At 41.1% G+C, this 22,162-nt stretch overlaps 1 protein-coding gene across 1 annotated transcript in view; it reads right to left on the bottom strand.

The window, feature by feature from the left end:
- Positions 1–4,847: 4,847 nt before the first annotated feature.
- Positions 4,848–22,162, bottom strand: part of LOC142451271 (aldo-keto reductase family 1 member C15-like) — a 29,174-nt gene continuing 11,859 nt past the window's right edge. Inside the window, exons 6-9 of the mRNA XM_075553164.1 lie at positions 21,677–21,786; positions 20,529–20,694; positions 10,400–10,482; positions 4,848–4,890 (exon numbers count right to left, since the gene is read on the bottom strand). Of these exons, the coding sequence (XP_075409279.1) occupies positions 4,848–4,890; positions 10,400–10,482; positions 20,529–20,694; positions 21,677–21,786 (402 nt within the window). The remainder of the gene's footprint in view (positions 4,891–10,399; positions 10,483–20,528; positions 20,695–21,676; positions 21,787–22,162) is intronic.

Genomic DNA, 22,162 nt, shown 5'->3' on the forward strand with positions numbered 1-22,162 from the left:
TCTCACTCAGATGAAAAACTTCACACTTAAAAAATAAACTTAAAAAATTTCCCGATTCACCCTCACTGTCCAATGAGGCCATACAATTGTTACATGGGATATAACTCAAAAGATTTCTTTTTCTACGGGGCCCCACATAATGGGCACCATATGTCAGGGGAAGCCAGCCCCTAACACATCATACGGGTCCGGTAGGCGCAATTGTACAGCGATAGATCATAGTAAAGTTATAGAGAGCATGAGAGATAGAAGAGAAATATTGAAATAAATGGAGTCAGACACGATTCATGGTAGCATGCTCACCTCAGCCCCGCTTGGTGGTCCACGTGGAGGGAGAGAGAGACCTTTAATGCTAGCCCAGGCTTTTTATCTTCTCTGGGGACATGCAAGCCCCCTAATTACAGGTGAGGACATACGTCACAGGAAGGGGCTGTGCTATAGGTAATACAGTAATGAGGGGGTGGTCTAGGGACATACACGCAATAGGAAGAGGAGGGATTGGGGGTATACATGTGACAAGATGGGCAGGTCCTAGGTTTAGGATGACAGCTTAACTTTGACCTGTTCTCTGGATCTCCATAGGAACCATTATTAGTAGGGTGTAAACCCCACCTACTGGAACCAAATAGGTGACTGCAGACATCCATTGTCCTTAAGAGCAGGGAGTGGGGCCCACTGTAGTCTGGCAACTGATTGCCCTCTGGGAGGATGCCTGTGAGCATCTGACCTCCCCACCCAATCCTTGAAATTCTTACAAAGGTTTTGTTTTAAAGCATCTTAATCTTTTAATATACTGACACTAAATGCCTTTTAGTGACTATTTCCCCCTAAGTTTAAAATCAGCCCATTTCGAACTTCGTAGCTGGTCAGATCAATCCTCTTGCAGTATAAGGCTCATCTTCAGTATGTTCTGTTTTCTTTGTGAAAATAATTGGCAAATGTCAGGTAAAAATCAAGCTTCAGTTATAGTGTTATAGAAGTAGAATTATGGTGGTTCTTGAAAAATTAAACTTAATTATCTTTCAGTTTAGCATCACCTCAACTTGTACTGCATGGTATTTTAAGAATTAGTTGAGCTGGATATGGTTTCCCTTTTCTGTTTATCATTTGGATACTCATTCGTAGTTCAAATATATTTCGATAAATGAAGTATCAGTGAAGTGTGTATTTAGGGTGGTGTTTGAGGTTTGTTTTTGAGTCAAAGACTGTCACATTACTAGTTTAATTTTTTAAAAAATAATTCAGTGGGAATTCCTTACTTGTCACAGTCAGGCCTCTTGCCATATACCTACTGTTGGCTTTTGCTTCTGTATAGGAACTGGCTATGATGTCATTTGTAAGTTGAATGGTCATTGGGAGACAAGGGAAATTGATTAAAATACCCATGCAAGATACTAAGATGCTTTTCACCCCTACTCTCTGTTTTTCTTCTGCAGAACTTAACAATTAAAAAGTCTTGATGATGTACAATATACATAGTTTTGATTGCAGTATCCCATTTGATTCCTAGCCAATAGATCTCATATAGACTTTAGTGTGAGAGAATGGTGGTGTGTGTGTAGCCATAAATGTAATACTTTACATACAGTATTCCTGTTATTTATTATGTTTGCTTTTGGGGTAGAAAAATGGTTTTGAAAATACTGGTTTCCATGCGATGAGTAAAGACCTAGCAGATATTGGAAGGTATGAAGTGAGTGAGTGCTAACATGTCTTCGTAACTGAAGATGTGTGGATGAAAATTGAGTGATAGATGTGAGACCAAGCATTTCTTTGACATTTTCCTCTGGGTCTTTGAAGTACTGTAGTCAATTTTTCGCACATAAAACCACATACTGTTGTTAGATTCCTCAGGTGGGCAATACCTCGATTCTTGGCTTCCCACAAGACAGAAATTCACGGTGAAGCTGGTTTGTGATCCAAGTGGTTTTTTATAAAGGATAGAAGTTTCAGGTTTTACCGTCATGAGCCAGGGCACTCTCAGGGCACTGCACACCCACACATGGTGCCTCTGAGACCAGAGGAAAAGGAAAGAGGGCGGAGGGGGGGGGGAGAGAGAGAGAGAGAGAGAGAGAGAGAGAGAGAGAGAGAGAGAGAGAGAGAAAGAGAGAGAGAAAGAGAGAGAGAGAGAGAGAGAACACTCCCCGCAGCCAGCACAGCTGCTTGGAAGGCAGCTAAGAGGGTGAGCTCCTGTTTTTGGCCTTTTGGGGGCCTTGCACTGGGAGGCGTGGTCAACGGTGCTGGTTGACTCCACTGGCTGAATGAAGCCCACCTGACCTAGATTGGGGCCCACTCAGGTGTACTGCCTCTTCCTGGCTCAGAGCACCCTGGTTCTTGTTCTGGCTACCTAACACTGTTACCTTATAAAAAATGTATTCGATTTTGAAAACTAATGAAGTGTTTCATTTTCTATCTTTTAAACACTTGCATTGTGTTTAGACGAATTAGTTCATGTTGGGAGCTCTCCTGATCACGAGATATATATTTATTAAAGGAGAATTTTAATTCCATGTGTTATCTGGAACAGGCTTATTAGTAATTGTGATGTTACTACTATTAAAGTCTTGAAACACTGCAGGTACCTAAAACTCAAATTAATGTGACAGTTTGTGCTGATGGAACTGATTATGAAATGATTACATAGAACTGCTTCTTGCATGTCCAGTGTTACCCATTAAGCTCAGGCTTGTCATGTTGCATCTGACAATCTTAAGACAGATGGCCCTGAAGAACAAGTCAGGTTGCACATGACACCTTGCACAGGCTTCATACTGATGGACTGGCAAGGAACCTGACTTCTCTAGGTTTTTAACAAACCAGCCTTTTTGTCCTTTAGTAAATAGACTTGTATTTAATGTGCTTACTACTGAAGCCCCACCCAGTGAAAGAAAAAACCTAGAAGACTTTTATTGATGAGTTTTCACACCCCCTTTTAAGTATAGGAAGAGTGAAGATTTTAGAAAAGTATTTTTAATATGCAGGAACAACCAGTGAATCAATATAAACCAATTATGGGCCTCCCTCCATTATTGTCTAGGGCAGTGGTTCTCAACCTGTGGGGTGCGACCCTTTTGGGGGTCAAATGAGCCTTTCATAGGGGTTGTCTGAGACCATCAGAAAACACATTTTTCGGATGGTCTTAGGAACCAAGACACTGCTTCTCTATCATCTCCAGGAAGGTCCACTCACATGCAGATACGCTCATCTGGTGAGAAAGAAGCTATCTCAACCTTTGCACTGACGTTGACTTTTTACAGCGTACTGTTGGAAATTGTAGTTTGCTGTTGATATATTAAGACTGTTACCCATGCTACACCATGCTTCAAGACAAAATTTCATTAAAATATTTCACAATATATAATTGTATATTATTCACTATGCTTTAATTATGTTTAATTTGTAACAATGAATATATATCCTGCATATCAGATATGTACATTATGATTCATAACACTAGCAAAATTAAAGTTATGAAGTAGCAACGAAAATAATTTTACAGTTGGGGGGTCACCACAACATGAGGAACTGTATGAAAGGGTCACGGCATTAGGTAGGTTGAGAACCACTGGTTTAGGGTTACTTTGTTAGGAGTGAAAATTACCTTTTGGGTCTAGGGAACTTTAGAAAGTGTTAATCACTCTGTTAGACAACTTTTTGCTTCACACTCCAGAAACTAATTGGTTATGACCCTGTTTATAATTTGGGGCCAACTTGCAAGACAGTGAGATAGTTTAAAACTATTTTCCTGGTTGCAAACATTTGAAACTGTTTTGGAATCCCGCGATAGTTGAAATATAGAATAAAATAATTTCTATACAGGATTCTTTATGCTTGTAAGTTCTTCATGAAAAAAAATTGCCGTAAAATGTATATATTTCTTCTTGAAGTGTGAGAAACCATCCATGACACCTGCAGTACACTTCCTCTCTGGCTAGAGTTGTGCTAGATGGCTCACTAACGTGAGTACATGGTAAGGGCAGCTAAATTAATGAATGACTAGATACAATGGCTTCAAATACAATCCGTGCTAGGAAGGCAGCCATGTGCCCCCTGCGGTGGGAATGACTAAGTCCAGTTACCTGTGGGCGGGATTTTCTTTTGGCTAGAGTTCTTTTATGTGTATATTTATAAGCACTTGTAATTCCAGGATGGAAATGCACCAAATGGTAAGTACATCAATTCCTCACTCACGATTTTCTTTAGGAGACATTTTGCATAGAAAATGACAGTTAAAAAAAATCTGCTCTCCTCTTATTTTGTGCATTAATGGTGTATGCTTGCCATTACGGCCACCGCGTTGTGAGGCAAGAATAATGCTGGCAGTTGATGGTTGAAGTTATATGTTAACTTGGCTAGGTCATGATTCTTAGTGGTTTGGTAGTTAAGTAATGATGTAATTTGTGAGTTAGTCAATGATAGATTCATCCTCCTTTTATTGATCTGCTGAGGTCATCCTCGATTTTTACATAACTTTAATTTTCACATAACGACCTGATCTTTGGAACCTAACTATGTTAATAAGTGAGGAATGAACATAATTTTGAAGCAGAAATAGATTATTTAAATTCTTTTATTTTTCCATTTGATTGGATCAATTAAAAGCATAAATCCTATCTCTTGACTTTCCTAGTAATCTATAAGTGGCATGTATGATTTGAACAGAGGATAAGTGCCTTTATTTTGAAGTCTTTATTCATTCATCAAATAAAAGGAGTGACATCAAAGCATCCTGACACTACATATACTGCTTTCCAATCACCTCATGCAGTCTGGAAACTTCTCTCCTCACCCAGCACAAGCAGGGGATTCTGGGAGGAACCATGTCAATAGTAGTTGATAGTTTGTGGTCAATATTCTTCAGAATATGGATAGTAAGGATGATCGGCAGCACTAAAAAAGAAATAAAGAGGATAATTTAATTCTGTTTTCATGTTCTCAAAGCATGGTTTCTCTGAATGAACAGTCAGGAGAGATTAAAAACTTGATAACCAAATTCCTACTTCTGTTTCTCTGATGTGTAAGTGCAAGATCCTGTCCATGTGTAAACTCACAAATATGCCCAATTCTCTCAGTTCCATGTACATAAACAGCAAAGTAATGTGATTTTTTTTACTTCTCATTGTGAAGTAGGTGAAGATTTACAGAGCACTTCATCCATTTTGCATTCAACACTGTACATGCATTTTGTTTCAACTCACACACTGAAATACCCTCAATGTACCAACACCTATCCCATTTCCTCCCCGTGTTTCTTGTTTCCATTCCTGCTTCTCATCTCACTCTATGAACTCTGAACTTGGGTAAACGATACCCTTTGATCTTAAGTAGTTGTTTATTCTAACAGGGGTATGAGTTCACTTCCACACTTGAAGGGAGAGTAAGAGCCATAGTATTGGGGGTTTCAGAAGTTTCTATACAACTAGTAAGCCTGGTTTCTTTAATGATCCTCTGATATGCTTTATATAAATAATAAGAAGGTATAGACCTGTGGGTCACATGTTTTGGTCACCCAATTCGCCAGGTGTGCTTTGCCCTCAGACGATGGGAATGATGACAACAAGGATCATGCCGCACTTTCCCACTAGTTCATTCAACAGAGATGGCCTGAATTCCTTCAATTATCCAGGGTTTCCCCACTAAATAAACTCTGGTCTATTTAAGAGAAAAGCTGCATCTCTAAATAACCATTCCTTAAATAGGTAGCTAATGTGTTCTTATGGATAATTCATAAGCATATGTACTATTCAGTAATTACTTAGTGCTACCTTTCTTCTCTCCCATGTTTCCTTTTTCCTTGCTCTAATTTGTCTCTTTCAATTCAGTCTTTGAGTAACACATTCCGAGCAATTCTTTGTTCCAGGAACTTTCCTATTGCCATAGAGCTATAGAGTAGACTAGGCATTCTTAGCCACACTAAATGAGGCCATCGACTCGCATGCAAATTCTTTTGGATACAGAAACATTTCTTCCCATTTTTTTCTCTTTTATATAATCATTTTCCCCCGAGAATTGGGGTAATGTTTTCACCACAGGAAGAGAATATTTTGCAATATTAATTATGTGATTCAATCTTTCATCCTATAGCTAAAATGATATTTTACCTTATTAGCTTTCTTAACTTTAGATGCTGAGCTTCTATAGTAATTAAACAAATGGAATGCCATTATTGTGACTAAGCCAAAGTCAGGAAGGGGCAGCCTTCTCTAAGGCCAGCTTCCTGATAGACCAGACAACACTGGCGTAAAAGAACAGAAACAACCAGAGAAATGCCAGTAATTCGTATTTGGTACATTTCACTGGATACACATTATTCACTAACCATTTTTTAAAGCTCATTTTATTGGGGCTCTTACAGTTCTTATAACAATCCACACATCAATTATAATAAGCATATTTGTACATATGTTGCCATCACTATTTTCTAAACATTTACTTTCTATTTGAGCCCATGGTATTAGCTCCTCTTCTTCCCCTCCCTCCCTCTTCCCACTCTTGTCACCCCTTGATGAATTACAAATTGTTATTTTCATATCCTACACTGACCGGTGTTTCCATTCTTCCACCATGGTTTCTGTTGTTCATCCCCCTGGTGTGTGTGTGTGTGTGTGTGTGTGTGTGTGTGTGTGCGTGTGTGTGATTATGTGTCTATCATTGCAATTGGTTCCCCCTTTCACCCTTCCTCTTCCATCTTTCCCCCTTTCCTCCTGGTATTGCTACTCCCATTTCTAATCCTGAGGGGCTTTGTTGACCTGTAATCCATGTGTCATGGGCTCTTAGCTGTACCAGTGTACATGCTCCGGTCTAGCCCGAACTGAAAGGCAGGACTGGAGTCATCATAGTGGGGGGTGAGGTCGCCTCAAGGAACCAGAGGAATATTATGTGGTTCAGTTGCTAACCTTATAAATTTGCTTAATTTTACTAGACTCTTACAATTCTGCTTGGTGAAATGATGCACCAAGGAAGTTTGGAGGAAATGGGAAGTTTGAGCAGGAAGTGAGGCCCAAGAAGAAATAAATTTGGAAGAACTAGGTGATATTTAGGGAGGAGAATGCGCCCATTAAATAGAAATGCCACTGGACACTTAAGGCAGAATCAGAAACAGGATTGCATATGACTTTCATGGATCCCAGACACAATTGCCTTTTATGGTCCTCTCCATAAAAATACCTAAAATTAACTTTTATGAATACTTGGTTTGAAGATACATGTAAACAAGTATATATTCATTTTATTAGGGACAGAACAAGAGCTTCTGCACTGTCTGTTAAGAGAATGAACAAAGGGCCCTGTGAGAACAAGTTATGAGCACAGCATTCTGTGAGATCTAGTTTAGTAAACACATTAACCTTGTGGCCAGGCTCTGGTGGATATCCTAACACAAGGCTGGACAATAAGATGATTGTGAAACTTGCTGACCCAGAGTTGCAGCCCAGATAAAATGGAAAGAAATGATGTCTGAGACACAAGCACAAATTGAGCAACTTTCTGGAAAGTTGCTTGACCATCTACAGAGTGGCAATGCCCTCTCCATTGAAAGCGACATTTAAAAACTAGAAGTGCTCCCCTAGACCACCTCCCTCCTCAGTTCATGAGGGGTGCCGCTCTGCCTCCCAAGTGAAGCATTTCTTGTCCATGCTTAAGGTGTGCTTCTCACCTCAATGAAGGACCGACTTCATTTCTTTTGAGTCTGTGCTTTAATAAAACCCTAGCTTAACTCTGCTGCTGTGTGCATGCGTGCATGAGCATGGCTTGTCTCTGAACCCAACAAACTACTTGGGTTTAGATCTTGCTAGTTCCCTGTGGATGACAGTGTGGGCCCCAAACTTCACAATTATAACATATTTATTACTATTAGATTCAATTTGTCTTCCGATTTGAATTATAAATAAACCATTTCCATGTAGCCCTAAAATATTGTGGACTGTAGGCACTGTGCCTTCTGTGACTAGTTGGCAAATTGGCCATCAGCAGAAGTACAGCAGGCACAGGTCGTTTGGACATGAAGAAGAGAACTCACAAGGACATGAATGTTGGCGATTGTGCATAGCATTTGGCCCTGAGTCCCATTTAAAATTCTATTAGTCAGAGGCTGAGCCCTGTAGGAAACCTCTGGTTGAAGATATATAAGGAATCTCCTATTTTACTTCAGTGCTCCACATCAGACCTGTGGTTATGCTTTGGGTCGCTAACCTCAAGGTCAGCAATTCAAAGCTAGTAGCCACCGAGGACAACAAAGGAGGCTTTTTACCCCCGTAAAGATTTACAGTCTCGTCTCACCAAGCCCTGAGGACAATGTTCCTGCTCAGAACAGCAATGCACAGAGATGACCATAGGGTCGGCGCCACCACAGGACACAGCGTTCCTCATTGACCCATAGCATCATTGGGGACAACACTAGAGACACATGGCAGGATTCCCCACTTCACCCCATGAACTCATCTTACTGAAGCCACCCTCTGAGGACATGCAGCAGAGCAGAGCAATGAAGTCCCCAAGAATGGAGGCGGTGCCAGGATATGGCACCCCATCAGACTTGACTGGAAAGCACCGTGAAGGACAACAAACAGACCCTGGACTATTCATGCATTTGTCTGTGTGTTGTTGTTGTAGCTATTGTTTTACTTTATGTTGTTGCTTCATTGTATTCAGTCTTGTAATGTCACATAGCGTGTCTACCTGGAAGGGTTAGGCTGAATAAACAAGCCAGAAGAGAGAACAATGGGATGACTGTTCCAGGGGGCACATGGGAGTAGGGGAAGTAGGGGAAAGGAAGTGGGTTAACAAGTCCAGGGACAAGGGAAAAACAAGTGAACCAAAATCAGTGCAAGGAGGGTGTGGGAGGTCTGGCAGGGCTGGATCAAGAGCAATGTAATCAAGAGTAATTCCTAAAACCCAAATGAAGGTAGAACATGATAGTGGGATAAGAGGAAAGTACAAAGAAATAGAGGAAAGTACTAGCAGGCAAAGGGTAGTGATAGAGATTTATATACAGGCATATAAAGATGTAAATATATTTATATACGATGAGGGGGAAATAGATCTATTTACATATATTTATAGATTGAGTATTAAGAAAACAGATGGACAGTGGGCCCATCCACAAGTACTCCCTCAACACGAGAACACTTTGTTCTAAAAATTCGGCAGTCTGAGATGCTCACCTGCCTAGCATGATCTCTGAAGACAATGGGTGCACAAGCAAATGTGGTGAAGAAAGATGATGGTGCCTGGCTACAAAGTTATAGCACCTGAAGTCGCTGAAGACAATGGGTGCACAAGAAAATGGGATGAAGAAAGCTGAGGGTGCCCAGCTACCAAAAGATATAGCACCTGAAGCCTTAAAGACTGGAGATAAACAAGCAGCCATCTAGCTGAGAGACAACAAAACCATCATGAAAGAAGTATACCAGCCTGTCCCGACTCAATCGCTGAGGACAAAGAGGGTGCATAAGCAAAAGTGGTGAAGAAAGCTGATAGTGCCCAGCTGTCAAAATATATAGAATCTGGGGTCCTATAGGCTGGAAGATAATCAAGGGGCCATCTAACTGAGAAACATCAAAGCCTGCATGCAAGAAGCACACCTGCCTGTGAGATGACAAGGTGTCGAAGGAATCAGGTATCAAAGACCGAAAAAAATCAGCATTGTGAATGAGGGTTAGTGCAGAGTGGGGACCCAGGGCACATCTGGGAGAAATTGGATATCCCTTTACAGAAGGTGATGAGCCAGTCAGAGTGAAGTGTAGTAATGATGGAATATACAATTTTCCTCTAGTTCTTAAATGCTTACTCCCCCCCTAACATCACCCCAATTCTACCTTACATATCCAGCTGGACCAGAGGATATACACTGGCACAGATAATAACTGGAAATACAGGGAATCCAGGACAGATGTACCCCTCAAGATCAGTGGTGAGAGTGGTGATATCACAGGGTGGAGGGAATGTGAGGGAGCAAGGGGGAACAGATGACAAGGTCTACATATAACCTCCTCCTCGGGGGACGGAAAGCAGAGAAGTGGGTGAGGGAGACATTGGATGGTGTGAGATATGGCAAAATAACAATAATTTATAAATTATCAAGAGTTCAGGGGGGAGGGGAAGCAGGGAGGGAGGGGCAAAATGAGGAGCAGATGCCAAGGGCTCAAGTAGAAAGCAGGTGTTTTAAGAATGACGATACGAATGTGCTGGACACAATGGATATATGTATGGATTGTCATAAGAGTTGTATGAGCCCCTAATAAAATGATTTAAAAAAAAAAGATTTACAGTCTCAGAAACCCACAAGCGCGTTCTACTCTGTCCTCTGAGTCTCTATGAGTCAAACTTGACTCTGGCAGTGAGTTATGATTTTGAGTTTCTTTACTAACCTGTTTACAATGGAAAATAACTAGTCACTTACAATTCTAATTTAGCATATCGTAAATTTCTGTTGAGGCCATCGATTGCTTTCATGTCCTCTGGAGTCAGTTGAAAGTCAAAAACCTGAAAGGAAAAAAGAGACTGTCTTAAACTTGTTCCTAAGGCCGTCTCCCAAGGCACATGGCTTCAAAGTAATGCATGAATACCCAGGAGGGAACATGAAACTTTCTAGAGCAGGGGTTCTCAACCGGGTCATGACCCCTTTTGGGGGGGTCAACGATCCTTTCACAGGGGTCGCCTGATTCATAACAGTAGCAAAATTACAGTGATGAAGTAGCAATGAAATTGATTTTCTGGTTGGGGGTCACCACCACACGAGGAGCTGGATCAAAGGGTTGCAGCATTAGGAAGGTTGAGAACCACTGTTCTAGAGGGACTGAGGCAAAGATGGCATTCACAGAAGCATTTTCCAGACCACTGGCTTCCCTGGATTCTCAGACGTGAGAAGTCTGAGTTCTAACTTTTCTTTACAACTCCCTCTCCTGCTCTGTCCTACTTTACCAAAGAAAGGCATACCACTCAGTAATCCCATATTTTGGTACGTTTCTTGAGATGGAAGAAAAATTTATTTTCAAACAAAGGGACAACTAGACAATATTTAAGCAATCTGAGGTCACTGTGAGTCAGAATTGACTTGAGAACGATGGGTTTTGCTTGGAGGTTGACTTGAACAAACTGGTGAGGTTTTGCTTTCCTTATCAGTCTGATGGTGTGTTGGGCTGCAATCTGAAAATTCAGGAGTTCAAAACCACCAGCCACTCTGTTGGGGAAAGATGAGGCTTTATAATTCTCTAAAGAGTTAGTCTCAGAAAACCCATCGGGACAGTCCTATCCTGTCTTATAGGGTCATCTGAGTCGGAATCAACTTGATGACAGTGAGGATTTCTCTCTCTCTCTCTCTTTCTCTCTTTCCCCATTGGTCATTAGATTGGGCTTTGAACTTAAGGAACATTGGAATGCAGGACAACTTTTCCATAAAAGTCCCTGGTGAAATGGGGGGAGGGGTGGAAGCAAAACGAGTCCTCTTGAGAAACCATTAACATCCAGGCACAACATGCCCTACACCAGGACTTCATACACACCATTTGCTCATCACACTGACTTCCTTACACTCAGTTCTTGTTGTGACCTTGTTTCCTTAAATTTTAAGCTAGTGATATAAGTCTTACATTTGGAATGTTTTATCTATTGCAGTAGCTTTGTTGGAAAATATTTCTCCTCCCGTAAGTCTGAACTTGTTTGGCCAGCTAATTCCCATTAGAAAAAAGATTAATTTCTGGGTCTTTAAAAGTCTGTAGGTAAGTTAGAACAGATACATGCAGTTCTTATGTAGCCTTATTTTAGTGAAAGAAAAACTTGAAGCCTTTTCAATTATTTAAAAGCTATATGTGCAGCCAGAGAAGGCGATTGTGATGACAACCTTGAGTAGCCATTCGTTCAGTTGTTTCAAAGTGAGGGCACACTAACAGGAGTGTAAGTGCTAAAGACAACCGAGGTAAATACCATTTCGTTTGCAATCCTGCAAGAAGAGCAATAACAACAATGTGCAAGTGGATAGATAAGCTGAGCAGGCACAGGAAAGAGAATGGGATTATACTCATGAATATATATATAATTTTCACAGAAGCTATTTCTACATATGTATTTACCTATGCTGTAAAGATAGTCATGATTATAGTAAAGCTTACAGAGGGGCAGGAGCCCTAGTGGTGTACTGCATTGGGCTGTGCATGGCAAGATCAGCAGTTGAACACCGTCAGGCGCCCTGTGGACGAAAGATGAAGTTTTCTATTCCCATAAAGATATACAGTCTTGGAATCCCACAGTGGAAGTTCGACTCTCTCCCACATAGGGTCTCTATGAGTCATAATGGACTCAATGGCAGTGAGTTTGATTTTTCAGTATCCAGAGAGCAAAATTGAGAGGTTGGAGATGGAGGCATGGAACAGGGACAGAATTTAGCCAGGAATGTGAAGTTGAGAAAGATTTTATTGAGGCAGGGAAAGAACTCCCGGGAGGGAAGGGAGAGCAGAGAAAGGGACAGGAGCATCTTGAGGCCCCCCAGGCGGGTTCTGAGACCCAACGAGTTAGGTCAGGGAAGTTGCACCTGGCAGTGAGGCAGTGGGACATATGTAGGGCTTGAGCCAAGGACGTATGTTCTGATAAGAGGAAGGAAGGCCTTCTGGTGCTGCAGTTGCAGGGTCTGAGTCAGGATGTGGTCTGTGAGAGATAAGCTCCTTGGAATGCTGGAGGCAGGGACTGCACAGTCCAGCTCTGGCCTTGAGAGGCGGCGGGGTTAGGGGATGCGGGGGAAGAGGTTGCACAGTCCAGCAGGCTATCTTTTGGGAGAGCCGGGGGAGGTGGCTGCATGGTCCAGACCCAGCCCAAACAAAAGTTATGATGGCTTCTTAGCTGTAACCAAACACTGTGAGAGAATGACTTGCTGGGCCTGGGAGCTCCGGACTATAGTCTCAGGAGACAAATATCAATTGAGATACACCACAAAAATAATTTTCTAAGTCCTACTTTGGTGAGTAGTGACTGGAGTAGGTGCAAAGAAGAGTGAAGAAAGTCAAAGATACATGGAAACAGTTTAGATGACTAAACCACACAAACTTTAGACCCTGATACCACTACTGACCACTCTGAAAAGGATCACTAGTTAGAAAATCCTGGATAGAAGGGGAGGAACTTCAGGAACCCCCAAGACTTTGACCCTTAGTCATCCCGTAGGCCTGGAACTGAGCTCACCCCATGGCTCAAGTTTTGACCAAACAATAGACACGTCTGTAGGTTGAACCAGGGAGATATGCACACCTTAGAATAATTAACCATTTGAGACTAAACAAAGAAAGCATTTGTCCAAGGACACAAATTCAGGAGGCAGGAAAGTTAGGAAAGAAGGAGGGATGGAAACAGGAAACAGAGAGGAAGTGATATCAATGATATTTTATTATGGGGATTCCAATCAATGATGTGGAATAAAATGTGTGAATTGTTGAATGGAAAACGTATTTGTTCTGTAAAACTTCATCCAATTCACAGTTTTTAAAAAGCTTTAAGAAAGGAGGCAAATTAACAAGTAAGCAGTCCATAATGTCCCCAAATTAAATAGGAACTGCAAATTTACAAATAAAATTGTCCACATTCATAATTTTGTATCTGCCTATATCTCACCAATGAAAAGGTTACTCTAAAAGTATTGCTATTCAGATTCTAGCTCATACATGCTAAGGTTTATTTCAAACAAAATGTGTTAAATAGTTTCTGAGATCAGTAGATGACTGCAGACAAGTTCTCTCAGTAAGACGCTGTCTTAGTGTTCTTAAGGTGCCAAAGACCAACCGACCGACGACAGACAGACAGACATACATACAGACAGACACAGAAAGATCCAATCAAAAGAGAAGCCTCCAAAGGGATCTGCTGGGCCAGTTAAGTTCAGAGAAGGGAAACTATATCCAGAGAAGGGGCAGACAAAGTGTCAGCAGGGAATTTCTTTCACAACATTGTGCTTGCTGCCCTTTCAGGGCAGCAAGGACTTTCCTATAAGAGTTCCATTGAGAGGCCTCCATCCCGTCCCCCTTACACACCCGATCTTGTCCCTTCTGGCTTCTTTTTTGCTCCCTAAACTAAAAGAACATTAAAAGAGAGCACCCTGTGGGTTCCCAAAGGATGTCCGTTGTGCCCTGGGGTCAATTGAAGGGCACTGAGTTTAGGGAGAAGAGTTAGAAAGACAGAAACGGTGCCTACACAAAAGTGTATAGTCCTAGATGAAGACTGCTGAGAGAAAAAAGTAACTTCACATGTTCATACATTTGTTTCACTAACGGGCCTATGATTTTCTCCACCCATTGTCTTGTCAGTTTGTTTTACTGTTATGGCCTGTGCACTCTTCTGATGCTGGAAGCTGTGTCACCAGTGGTTCACACCCCAGCGGGGTCACCCATCGGGAACAGCTTTCAGCAGAGCTTCCAGACTAAGAACAAACTGCAAAGAAGGAACCAGCAGTCGGTTCGCTGATGAACTAGTCACAGGAAATCGTACGGACAGAAATGCAACATCTTCAGATGCTGAAAGCTCCATGACAAGAAGCAGAACATAGTTGTAGATAGTGCCAGATGAGTCCCTCGGGTCAGAAAGGACTCAACACAGGACTGAGGAAGAGCCGCCTTCTCAAAGCAGCGTCAACCATAACGACAAAGATGGAGTAGAGCTTGTTGAAGTAAAGCCTTCAGAGCTTTCATTTGCTGGTGATGCACAACTGAAAATGAGAAGAAGCAATTGCAAACATAAATGGATAATCAGACGTGGAATGTTTAAAGTATGAACGTAGGAAAGTTCAAAGTTGCAAAAAAAATGAGATTGAATGCATACAAACCTACATTCTACTCATTGGTAAGTTGAAATGACCTGGCTTTGGGCATTTTGAATCAGGAAATCATATAGCTAACTCTCCTGAGAGCAAAACAATCAAGAGGAATGGCGTTGCATTTATAGTCAAAAAGGACATTTCCAGATCTAGCTTTAAATATCGTGGTGTCTGTGATAGGACTATATGTATCTGCCTTCAGGGAAAGCCAATCAATACAATAATTATTTAAATTTATGCACCAACCACAGGCTGGTAGCAGAGATATTGAAGAATACTATCAACATCTTCAGTCTGAAATTGATCAAACATGCTATCAAGATGCATTGATAATGATTGGCAATTGGAATACAAAAAATGGAAACAAAGAGGAAGGGACACTGGTTGGAAAATCCGGCCTTGGCGATAGAAACAAAACTAGAGTTCTCATGATACAATGTTACAAGACCAACCACTTCATTGCAAATACCTTTTTTCAGCAACACCAAAGGTGACTATACAGACTATACTGGGGAGACTTGATTGTAATGGTTCCATTGGTGGGATAACAGCATTGGTGGTGTGGAGATCATGAACAAGTTGCTACTTTCCAGATTTTTTTATGTATAGTAAAAATGGGAGTGTCCAAAGGACGAGTTGAGGGCTCTATATGCCCTATGCTTATTGTTGTTGTACCAAGTGATGAAGTTGTTTTACCTTCGCCCCCTTTAGCGGCCACTGCTTGAGCCAGATCGGATGATCAGAAATCTAGGTGAGTTTAAGGGTAGGCATTTGAACAGCAGACCCTCCTAAAATTTGTGAACCATTAAGGATTAATGTCTATTACTGTAACAGATCTCTTCCCCACTAGGAAGAAGAGAGAGGTAATAAGAAAGGCTGACACATTCCTATTTTTGTTCTGATCCAATACAAGGTAGTATCTTATTACTCTGTTGAGGGGCTTGAAGCTGACCTACTCCCAAATGGAGATGTTGGCTGTCTGGAGGGGCCAGTGGGGAGTTCACTGCGATGCAGTGAACGATGTGTAATCTGCTCCAGTGTCAACAGTTCCCGTGACAGGAATGCTTTGAATTGTGCCAGCGAGTGTGGTCACTGATGAATGATTGGGACTGCCTAAAATGCCGCTATCCCAGTGGATCCAAAACCTTGATCTCCTCTCATTTGGTTTTGAGTTTTATTTGTAGAAAATGGCAGAAGAATGATTTGAGCAATTCTAGGATCCTCGGGAATGGCGCGAAAGTTGTAGCCTGGCAATGTGATCCTTGTTTCTCCTGTAAAACCAGGCTCCATGGCTCTCGGGAAACCTTGAAGTCCCTTGAGAGTGGCACTGGACTGGACTAATAAAAGTCCGGAAGTACCTTGAGGTGAAGGGCCATGAACTCCACTGTTTAGCAACTACACTTTACCAACTTCATTAATAATGGCTTCTGAACTAGTTAGAAGGAGCCTGGAACTCCCAGTTATGCCAGCAGAAAATTGGCAATTGTTTGCAGGGGCCATGGCAGCGCCTTTAGTTCATCATTGTGGTCCGGGGCTCTGGAGGTGGCACCCTCCTCAAGCGTCCCTATTGTTGTCAATTTTGGATGCACATGGATTTGCCCAGTGTTTTCCTTTTCTCCAACAAGGGCAGTCTTTAAAGGGTAATTGAGGACCACCTTCCTTTCTATTGATTCTCAGCCCTTCTCTTACCTTTTCTCGGTGGCATTCCCTTGCCATATGCCTTGACTTCCCACCATTTTAACAAGCAGCCCCTGTCAGCATGTCAGAAAAGGTTTGAGCCATCTATGTAGTAGTGCCTACCTGCTGACAGACTTTAATGTCAGCCCCTACATCCTGAGTGGTGGCTCAGATTCCTGATAAAGTTTTTTGACAATCCTTGTTTGCATTTTCATAAGCCAACTATAAGAGTTATGTGTCTTGACTTCCTTGCTAGTTACTAGTCATTCTACTACAAATTTTTGGCCTGTTCCTATTTAACAATCTAGTAAAGTTTGTGTCTTCAGGCTTCAGAAGATGATGATGTAACGATGATGATTATGTGTGTAACGATGATGATTATGTGTGGCTATCAGCTAATTGCTTTATGAAGCTCTCTCGGGCTACAATGACGTCCCTTGAAGAAGACTCATCTGTTTGATGATTATTACCCAGCAGGCAAAGAGATCAAGAATAAGGTCAGGAAGAGAGTGGACTCTTAGGGCACACTGCCCCGCTGTCAGCCTGAAGCAGCCAGATCGATCTTCATTCATTTCCCCCAAAGAATTTGAGGTCCTGCTCTCTTTTGGGAGGACTAACATGGACAGAACAGAGGCTTCTGCCCTGCCTGTTAAGGGAATGGACAAAGGACCCTGTGAAATTATTTATGAACAAAACACTTTAGAGGCCACACCAGAAGGATCCTGTTTGGAAACCCCACTAAATGAACTGACCTTGAACTCACCTGGAGCAGATTTAAGCAAATGAATGAAATACTCTGTTGACTTAAGGTTGAAACACCCTCATGGGAAGAAGCAGATGAGCCCTGTGGCAAAGTTAGGGAATTGGTGGTCTTTGGGCTGGGGTTTAGGGCTCCTCCTTTGAGGGTGCTCACTGTATGGTGGCCCAGGACTCTGTATATTTAATATTTTCACGTCTCTTTGCTTTTTGTGTGACATGAATTATTATAGCAGGTCTGCTTTTGCGAATGAGTGTTATTGAAAGTTTTGCCCTATTCAGAGTTCTCACTGTTTGTGTAAATATTGTCTAGTCATTTAAGCTTTTAATCTGTATAAGTCAATACTTCATGTATAATTTCTATTTTCAACAGTGTTTAAAATTCTATAGCACTGGCTAAACTACTGATTATATCAATAAAATTCCATTATGCCCTATGGGGGTGAACTACTTATCTAGTTAGTTCATTTTAGTTTCATCTTTCTTCATATATGTACAGTTCTATTGGGACATAGCCCAACTATCTTACAGTTAATTAGTTCAATAATATCAAGAAGTGTTTTACAATCACCACCACAATCAATTTTAGAACATTTTCTTTCTTTTTTATTTCCTGCTACTACTTCCCCATTCCCCCCACCCTACCCAACTTACATTGCTATACCCACATGAAACCATTGATCCAGTTGCTGGCTCTATAGATTCACCCATCCTGGATTCCATATACCCCAAAACATACAGAAATACAAAACAAAGAGTAAAAGTAGACAATAATAACAAAATAAAATAGAGATAAACTCCAGTTGGAGTGAAAACAGAAAATATTAAAAAAATAGAACAACTTTAAAATAGACCAACGGGAAGATCAAATGATAAGATGTAAGATTTTAACCTAGTTATATCTGTCACGATCCACTTTCCAATGCCTTCCATATGATAGCCTGGCTATTCGCAGCTTTCAACAATGTGCAGAGGGGATTCTCTGGAGGCTTCATTCACATGTATTTACCCCCCCCCCCATTTTGCTGTTAGAACTTTCAGATATGTCAAAAAGGGGATCAAACCAGATGTTAAATTTTATTCTGTTATGGTCGCCTCCACAATACTCTCTGATAACCGGGATATTCACATCCCTGGACTATGGTCAGAGGGAAGTTCACAGGGGGCTTAACCTATGTGTCGATCTACAAATGCATCTTGAGCTTCCGCTTTTACCCACAGCCTTCAGCAAACCAGGAGTTCACAATTTACATTCTGATACTAGTCCCTCCTTCCGATTTGGGTTATATTGTTGACAATCCTTGGATCACACAGGTTAATGTGCTTCCCCATGTGGACTTAGCTGACACCTTGTTTGTTGACTGCTTGTTTGAAGACAAGACTTTAAGACCATGAGGATGATATATAATGCTCTTTACTATAAAATTATAGTGCTGTCTCTAAAATGAACCAGGTACACATGTAAACCATAGATACATGAATGGACTTTGGGCTCACAGTTAACCATGGTCTTAATCTAAGAGCAATTAGTTCTTATGATATGACCCTACCTCGGAATTTGCCCTCATGGAAAGACTTCAGGTAGGAGAGCTATAGCAAAGGAAATCAGAAAGAATAGTGCCTGGGGTCTGAAAGCCTTGTCCCAGAACAAGCAGCCATCTAAGTAAGGCATCAACTAAGTCCACAGAGAAGAAGCATACCAAGCTGGTGATTCAGAGATCAGGAAGTGAGAACTGTATCAGAGCTTAAAATCTGTTTTGAAGCAGGCTATGGATGACACGGAAGCCCCAAATCCATTTGCAGAAGCCCCACAAGGATTATGCCTCTGACCATAGTCCAGAGATAGAACAGCCTCGTTATCAGATGGAGAGCATCGTAAAGTTGATTTTGGCAGATGGAGTTAGCTTAAAATGTAACACCTCATCATTTGATCTTCCCTTTGATCCTTTTAAAATTTGTTCCAATTTTTAAATATTTTATACTTCCCCTTAATTTGAGGCTTTCCTCTGTTTTTTTTCGACATTGTTGTTAGTTTTTCATTGTTGTACTGTTTCTTGAGTTTGTTTTTTTTCCATATATGAAATCTAGAATGGGTAGATCTATAATGTCAGCATAGCTTGATTATAATTACCTAGGAGTATGGTAGGAAAGGTTGGGGGTAAATGGCAGGACTAACAACAATAACTATAAGAAAGAAGAAAATATTCTAAAATTCATTGTGCTGTTTACTGCACAACTCTTTAATATGATTGAATTACTGAATTGTATGATCTATGAATTATTTGCTAATTAAAAAAAAAGGAATTGCTTGCAGATCTACGAGTCTCACCTGTAGCTCTTGTTAAAATGTGTAGGAGCAAACCAGTTCCAAGTCCTGAACAATAACTAACTTTGCTAACAGCTAATCAGACTTCTTCATAAGCTGAACTTCAGAAGATTTGGGACTGAAAGTCTGGACTGTGCTTACCCCAAGTCTATAGTTTCAGAATTTTGAACCAAATACATTAAAAATACTATGTCAAAATGTCTTTTAAAAAAGAGAATATTAATTTCGTGATAGCTTTTACCATCAAATAGAATCGAGGTACATTATTTTACAAAATTCTGCTAGCAGCACAAAGACATAAGTCCAAGACCACCAACTGATCTGAGGAGATGGGTGATCTGTGAAGTAACTTTACCCATTGATTTGTTCATTTGGCCAGAGTGTAAAGTCGCTCGTTTCTAGGGTCTTACCTGCTGGAGCTAGGCCTGGGGAGGGTGTGGGTGGGCGGGGTGAGTGATAAAAGGTGGTCCTGCCAGAGTCATCGCCGTCTCAGGTTTGCAAAGTCGGGAGAGTGTACTGACATAGAAGCTAGTAAGTTTAATACGCTGAGGACAGGGGGGCTAACAGTACTAGACCAAGTGCTGTGGTGGTCAGCAACTATGCTAGGGTGTCCGGAGCGTTAGTCAAAAGTATGATCTTGAAATACAAATAGGAGTCTGTGGGAAAGAAGATGAAGGAAGTGTATCAGAGTTCTTAAAGGAGTGACTGCATGGAAGGACTCCTAAAACAAGTCTAAAAACAGAGATGGAATTTGCTCAGTGTCCCACAACAAGTAAACTTGACCAAGAGGCTATAAAGATTAGGATGGTGAGTTCAAGGCTCTCTCCTCACACCCTCCCAAGCACACCCTCCTCCAATAGCACACACAGAGATGCCTGGGCCTGCATGACGAAGGACATGGGTGCATGCTGAAAGAGGGGCAAGACAGTCTCCCACACAGCGCCCGTGCTCACTCTGGAGAGAAAGTTTTGTTTTTACCTGGAAGTTCTCTTTAATTCTCTTCGCGTTGAAACTCTTGGCCAAAACCACCGCACCCCGCTGCAGGTGATAACGCAAGGCTACCTGACCTGGGGTTCGATTATGGGCTTTGGCAATGGCAATCAAGATTGGCTCCTCCAAGAGATTTGGGCTATTTCTGTCCATCCTGGAGTAAAATACAACAAAGCTAGATTCAGAAGATTAGGAACTGAAAATCTGGACTGTACTCACCCTTTTTCTCAAATCATCTAAATAATGGAGTTCATTGTTTTTTGCAGAACAAGGTATCAGGGGTGTGTGTGTGTGTAAATATTCATGAATATTCACAGAGATTTTCATAATTAATCAGGCTTGAAACAACTAAACTGTTTCCAGGATATGAATAAATAAACAACGTAGAGTATGTATGTCCACACCATGAAATATTACACAGCAATTAAAAGAGATGCCCTTAGATATTCACAACATAAATAAATGTCACAGACATTAAGATAAACAAAATAATTTAGCCATAAAAGATTATATTGTCTATGATTCCATTTATATGAACCACCACCACCGTCAAAATGAATCTAAGATGAAAAAAATCAGAAAAGCAGAGTGAGGAGCAATTGTCTGGAAAGCAACTTTGGAGGAACAGAAATGATTCTGTACAACAAGTTTTGTAGGAGAAGTGGGTGAGTTATATGGCATATCAGTTTTCCTAATTGTACAATTACAATTTTGCATTCCAAGTGATATAAGTTTTACTTTAAAATGGCTTTAAAAATAATAATCAAAGTGGGGAGGAGAGTAGGTGAAGGTGTACCAGTGTATAAAACAAGAATAAAGAATATGCTGATGTTGAAGCTCAGAAATGCTTACCTGGTATTTCATTAAACTATGATGCTTGCTTTGTTTATGCTTGCTCTTTACATATGTCAGAAGGAAGCCTCAGCTTATTACTCCTGTACAGAGTTATAGTTGGGAAACCCACAGAGGCAGTTCGATCCTGCCCTAGCGGGTCTCCATGGGTCAGTATTGACTCAATGGCAGTGAGCCTAGGTTTTTAAAATTATTTTTTACATAATCAGAAATTAAAACCAAAAAAAGTGTTTTATCATCAATGCAGCCACTGACATGGATGGATTTTCTAATATTCTCATTACCATTTCGGGTCTCTGTGGGATGCAAGGGCACTATAGGCAACCAAGACAATGTCCTTGGACTTGCAGAACGCCAGCAGTTTGCTCTGGTTTAAATAAGGATGACATTCCACCTGTAAGGTACCCAAACCAAAAAGTATCAGAATACATGGACAAGCATCCCATGCAAATTTTACAAAGCATTTTTTCAGAAATTATGTTCCTACATTGACTCTTATTTTAACTCTTGTAAACCCCCTTTCCTCCATATACCTTTTAACATACTATCAAGATCCAGCAACTCTCAAATTTTCTTATTTTTAAAATATCGTTGACTCTTAAATGAAGCCAATTTGAAATATGGGGTCCAATTATAGGTGGATTCTTTCTGCTGTTGTGAGTGAGGCACGTTCAAGTGCGTTGAGTATCGGGTTGAACTCGTTAGGAGGGAGGCAGTGAACAGTTCCTGGAGAGATGGACTGGCCTGCTAGAGACCGTTAGCATCACATG

Source organism: Tenrec ecaudatus, chromosome 6 (assembly GCF_050624435.1).
Source record: "Tenrec ecaudatus isolate mTenEca1 chromosome 6, mTenEca1.hap1, whole genome shotgun sequence".
Taxonomy (NCBI): Eukaryota; Metazoa; Chordata; class Mammalia; order Afrosoricida; family Tenrecidae; genus Tenrec; species Tenrec ecaudatus.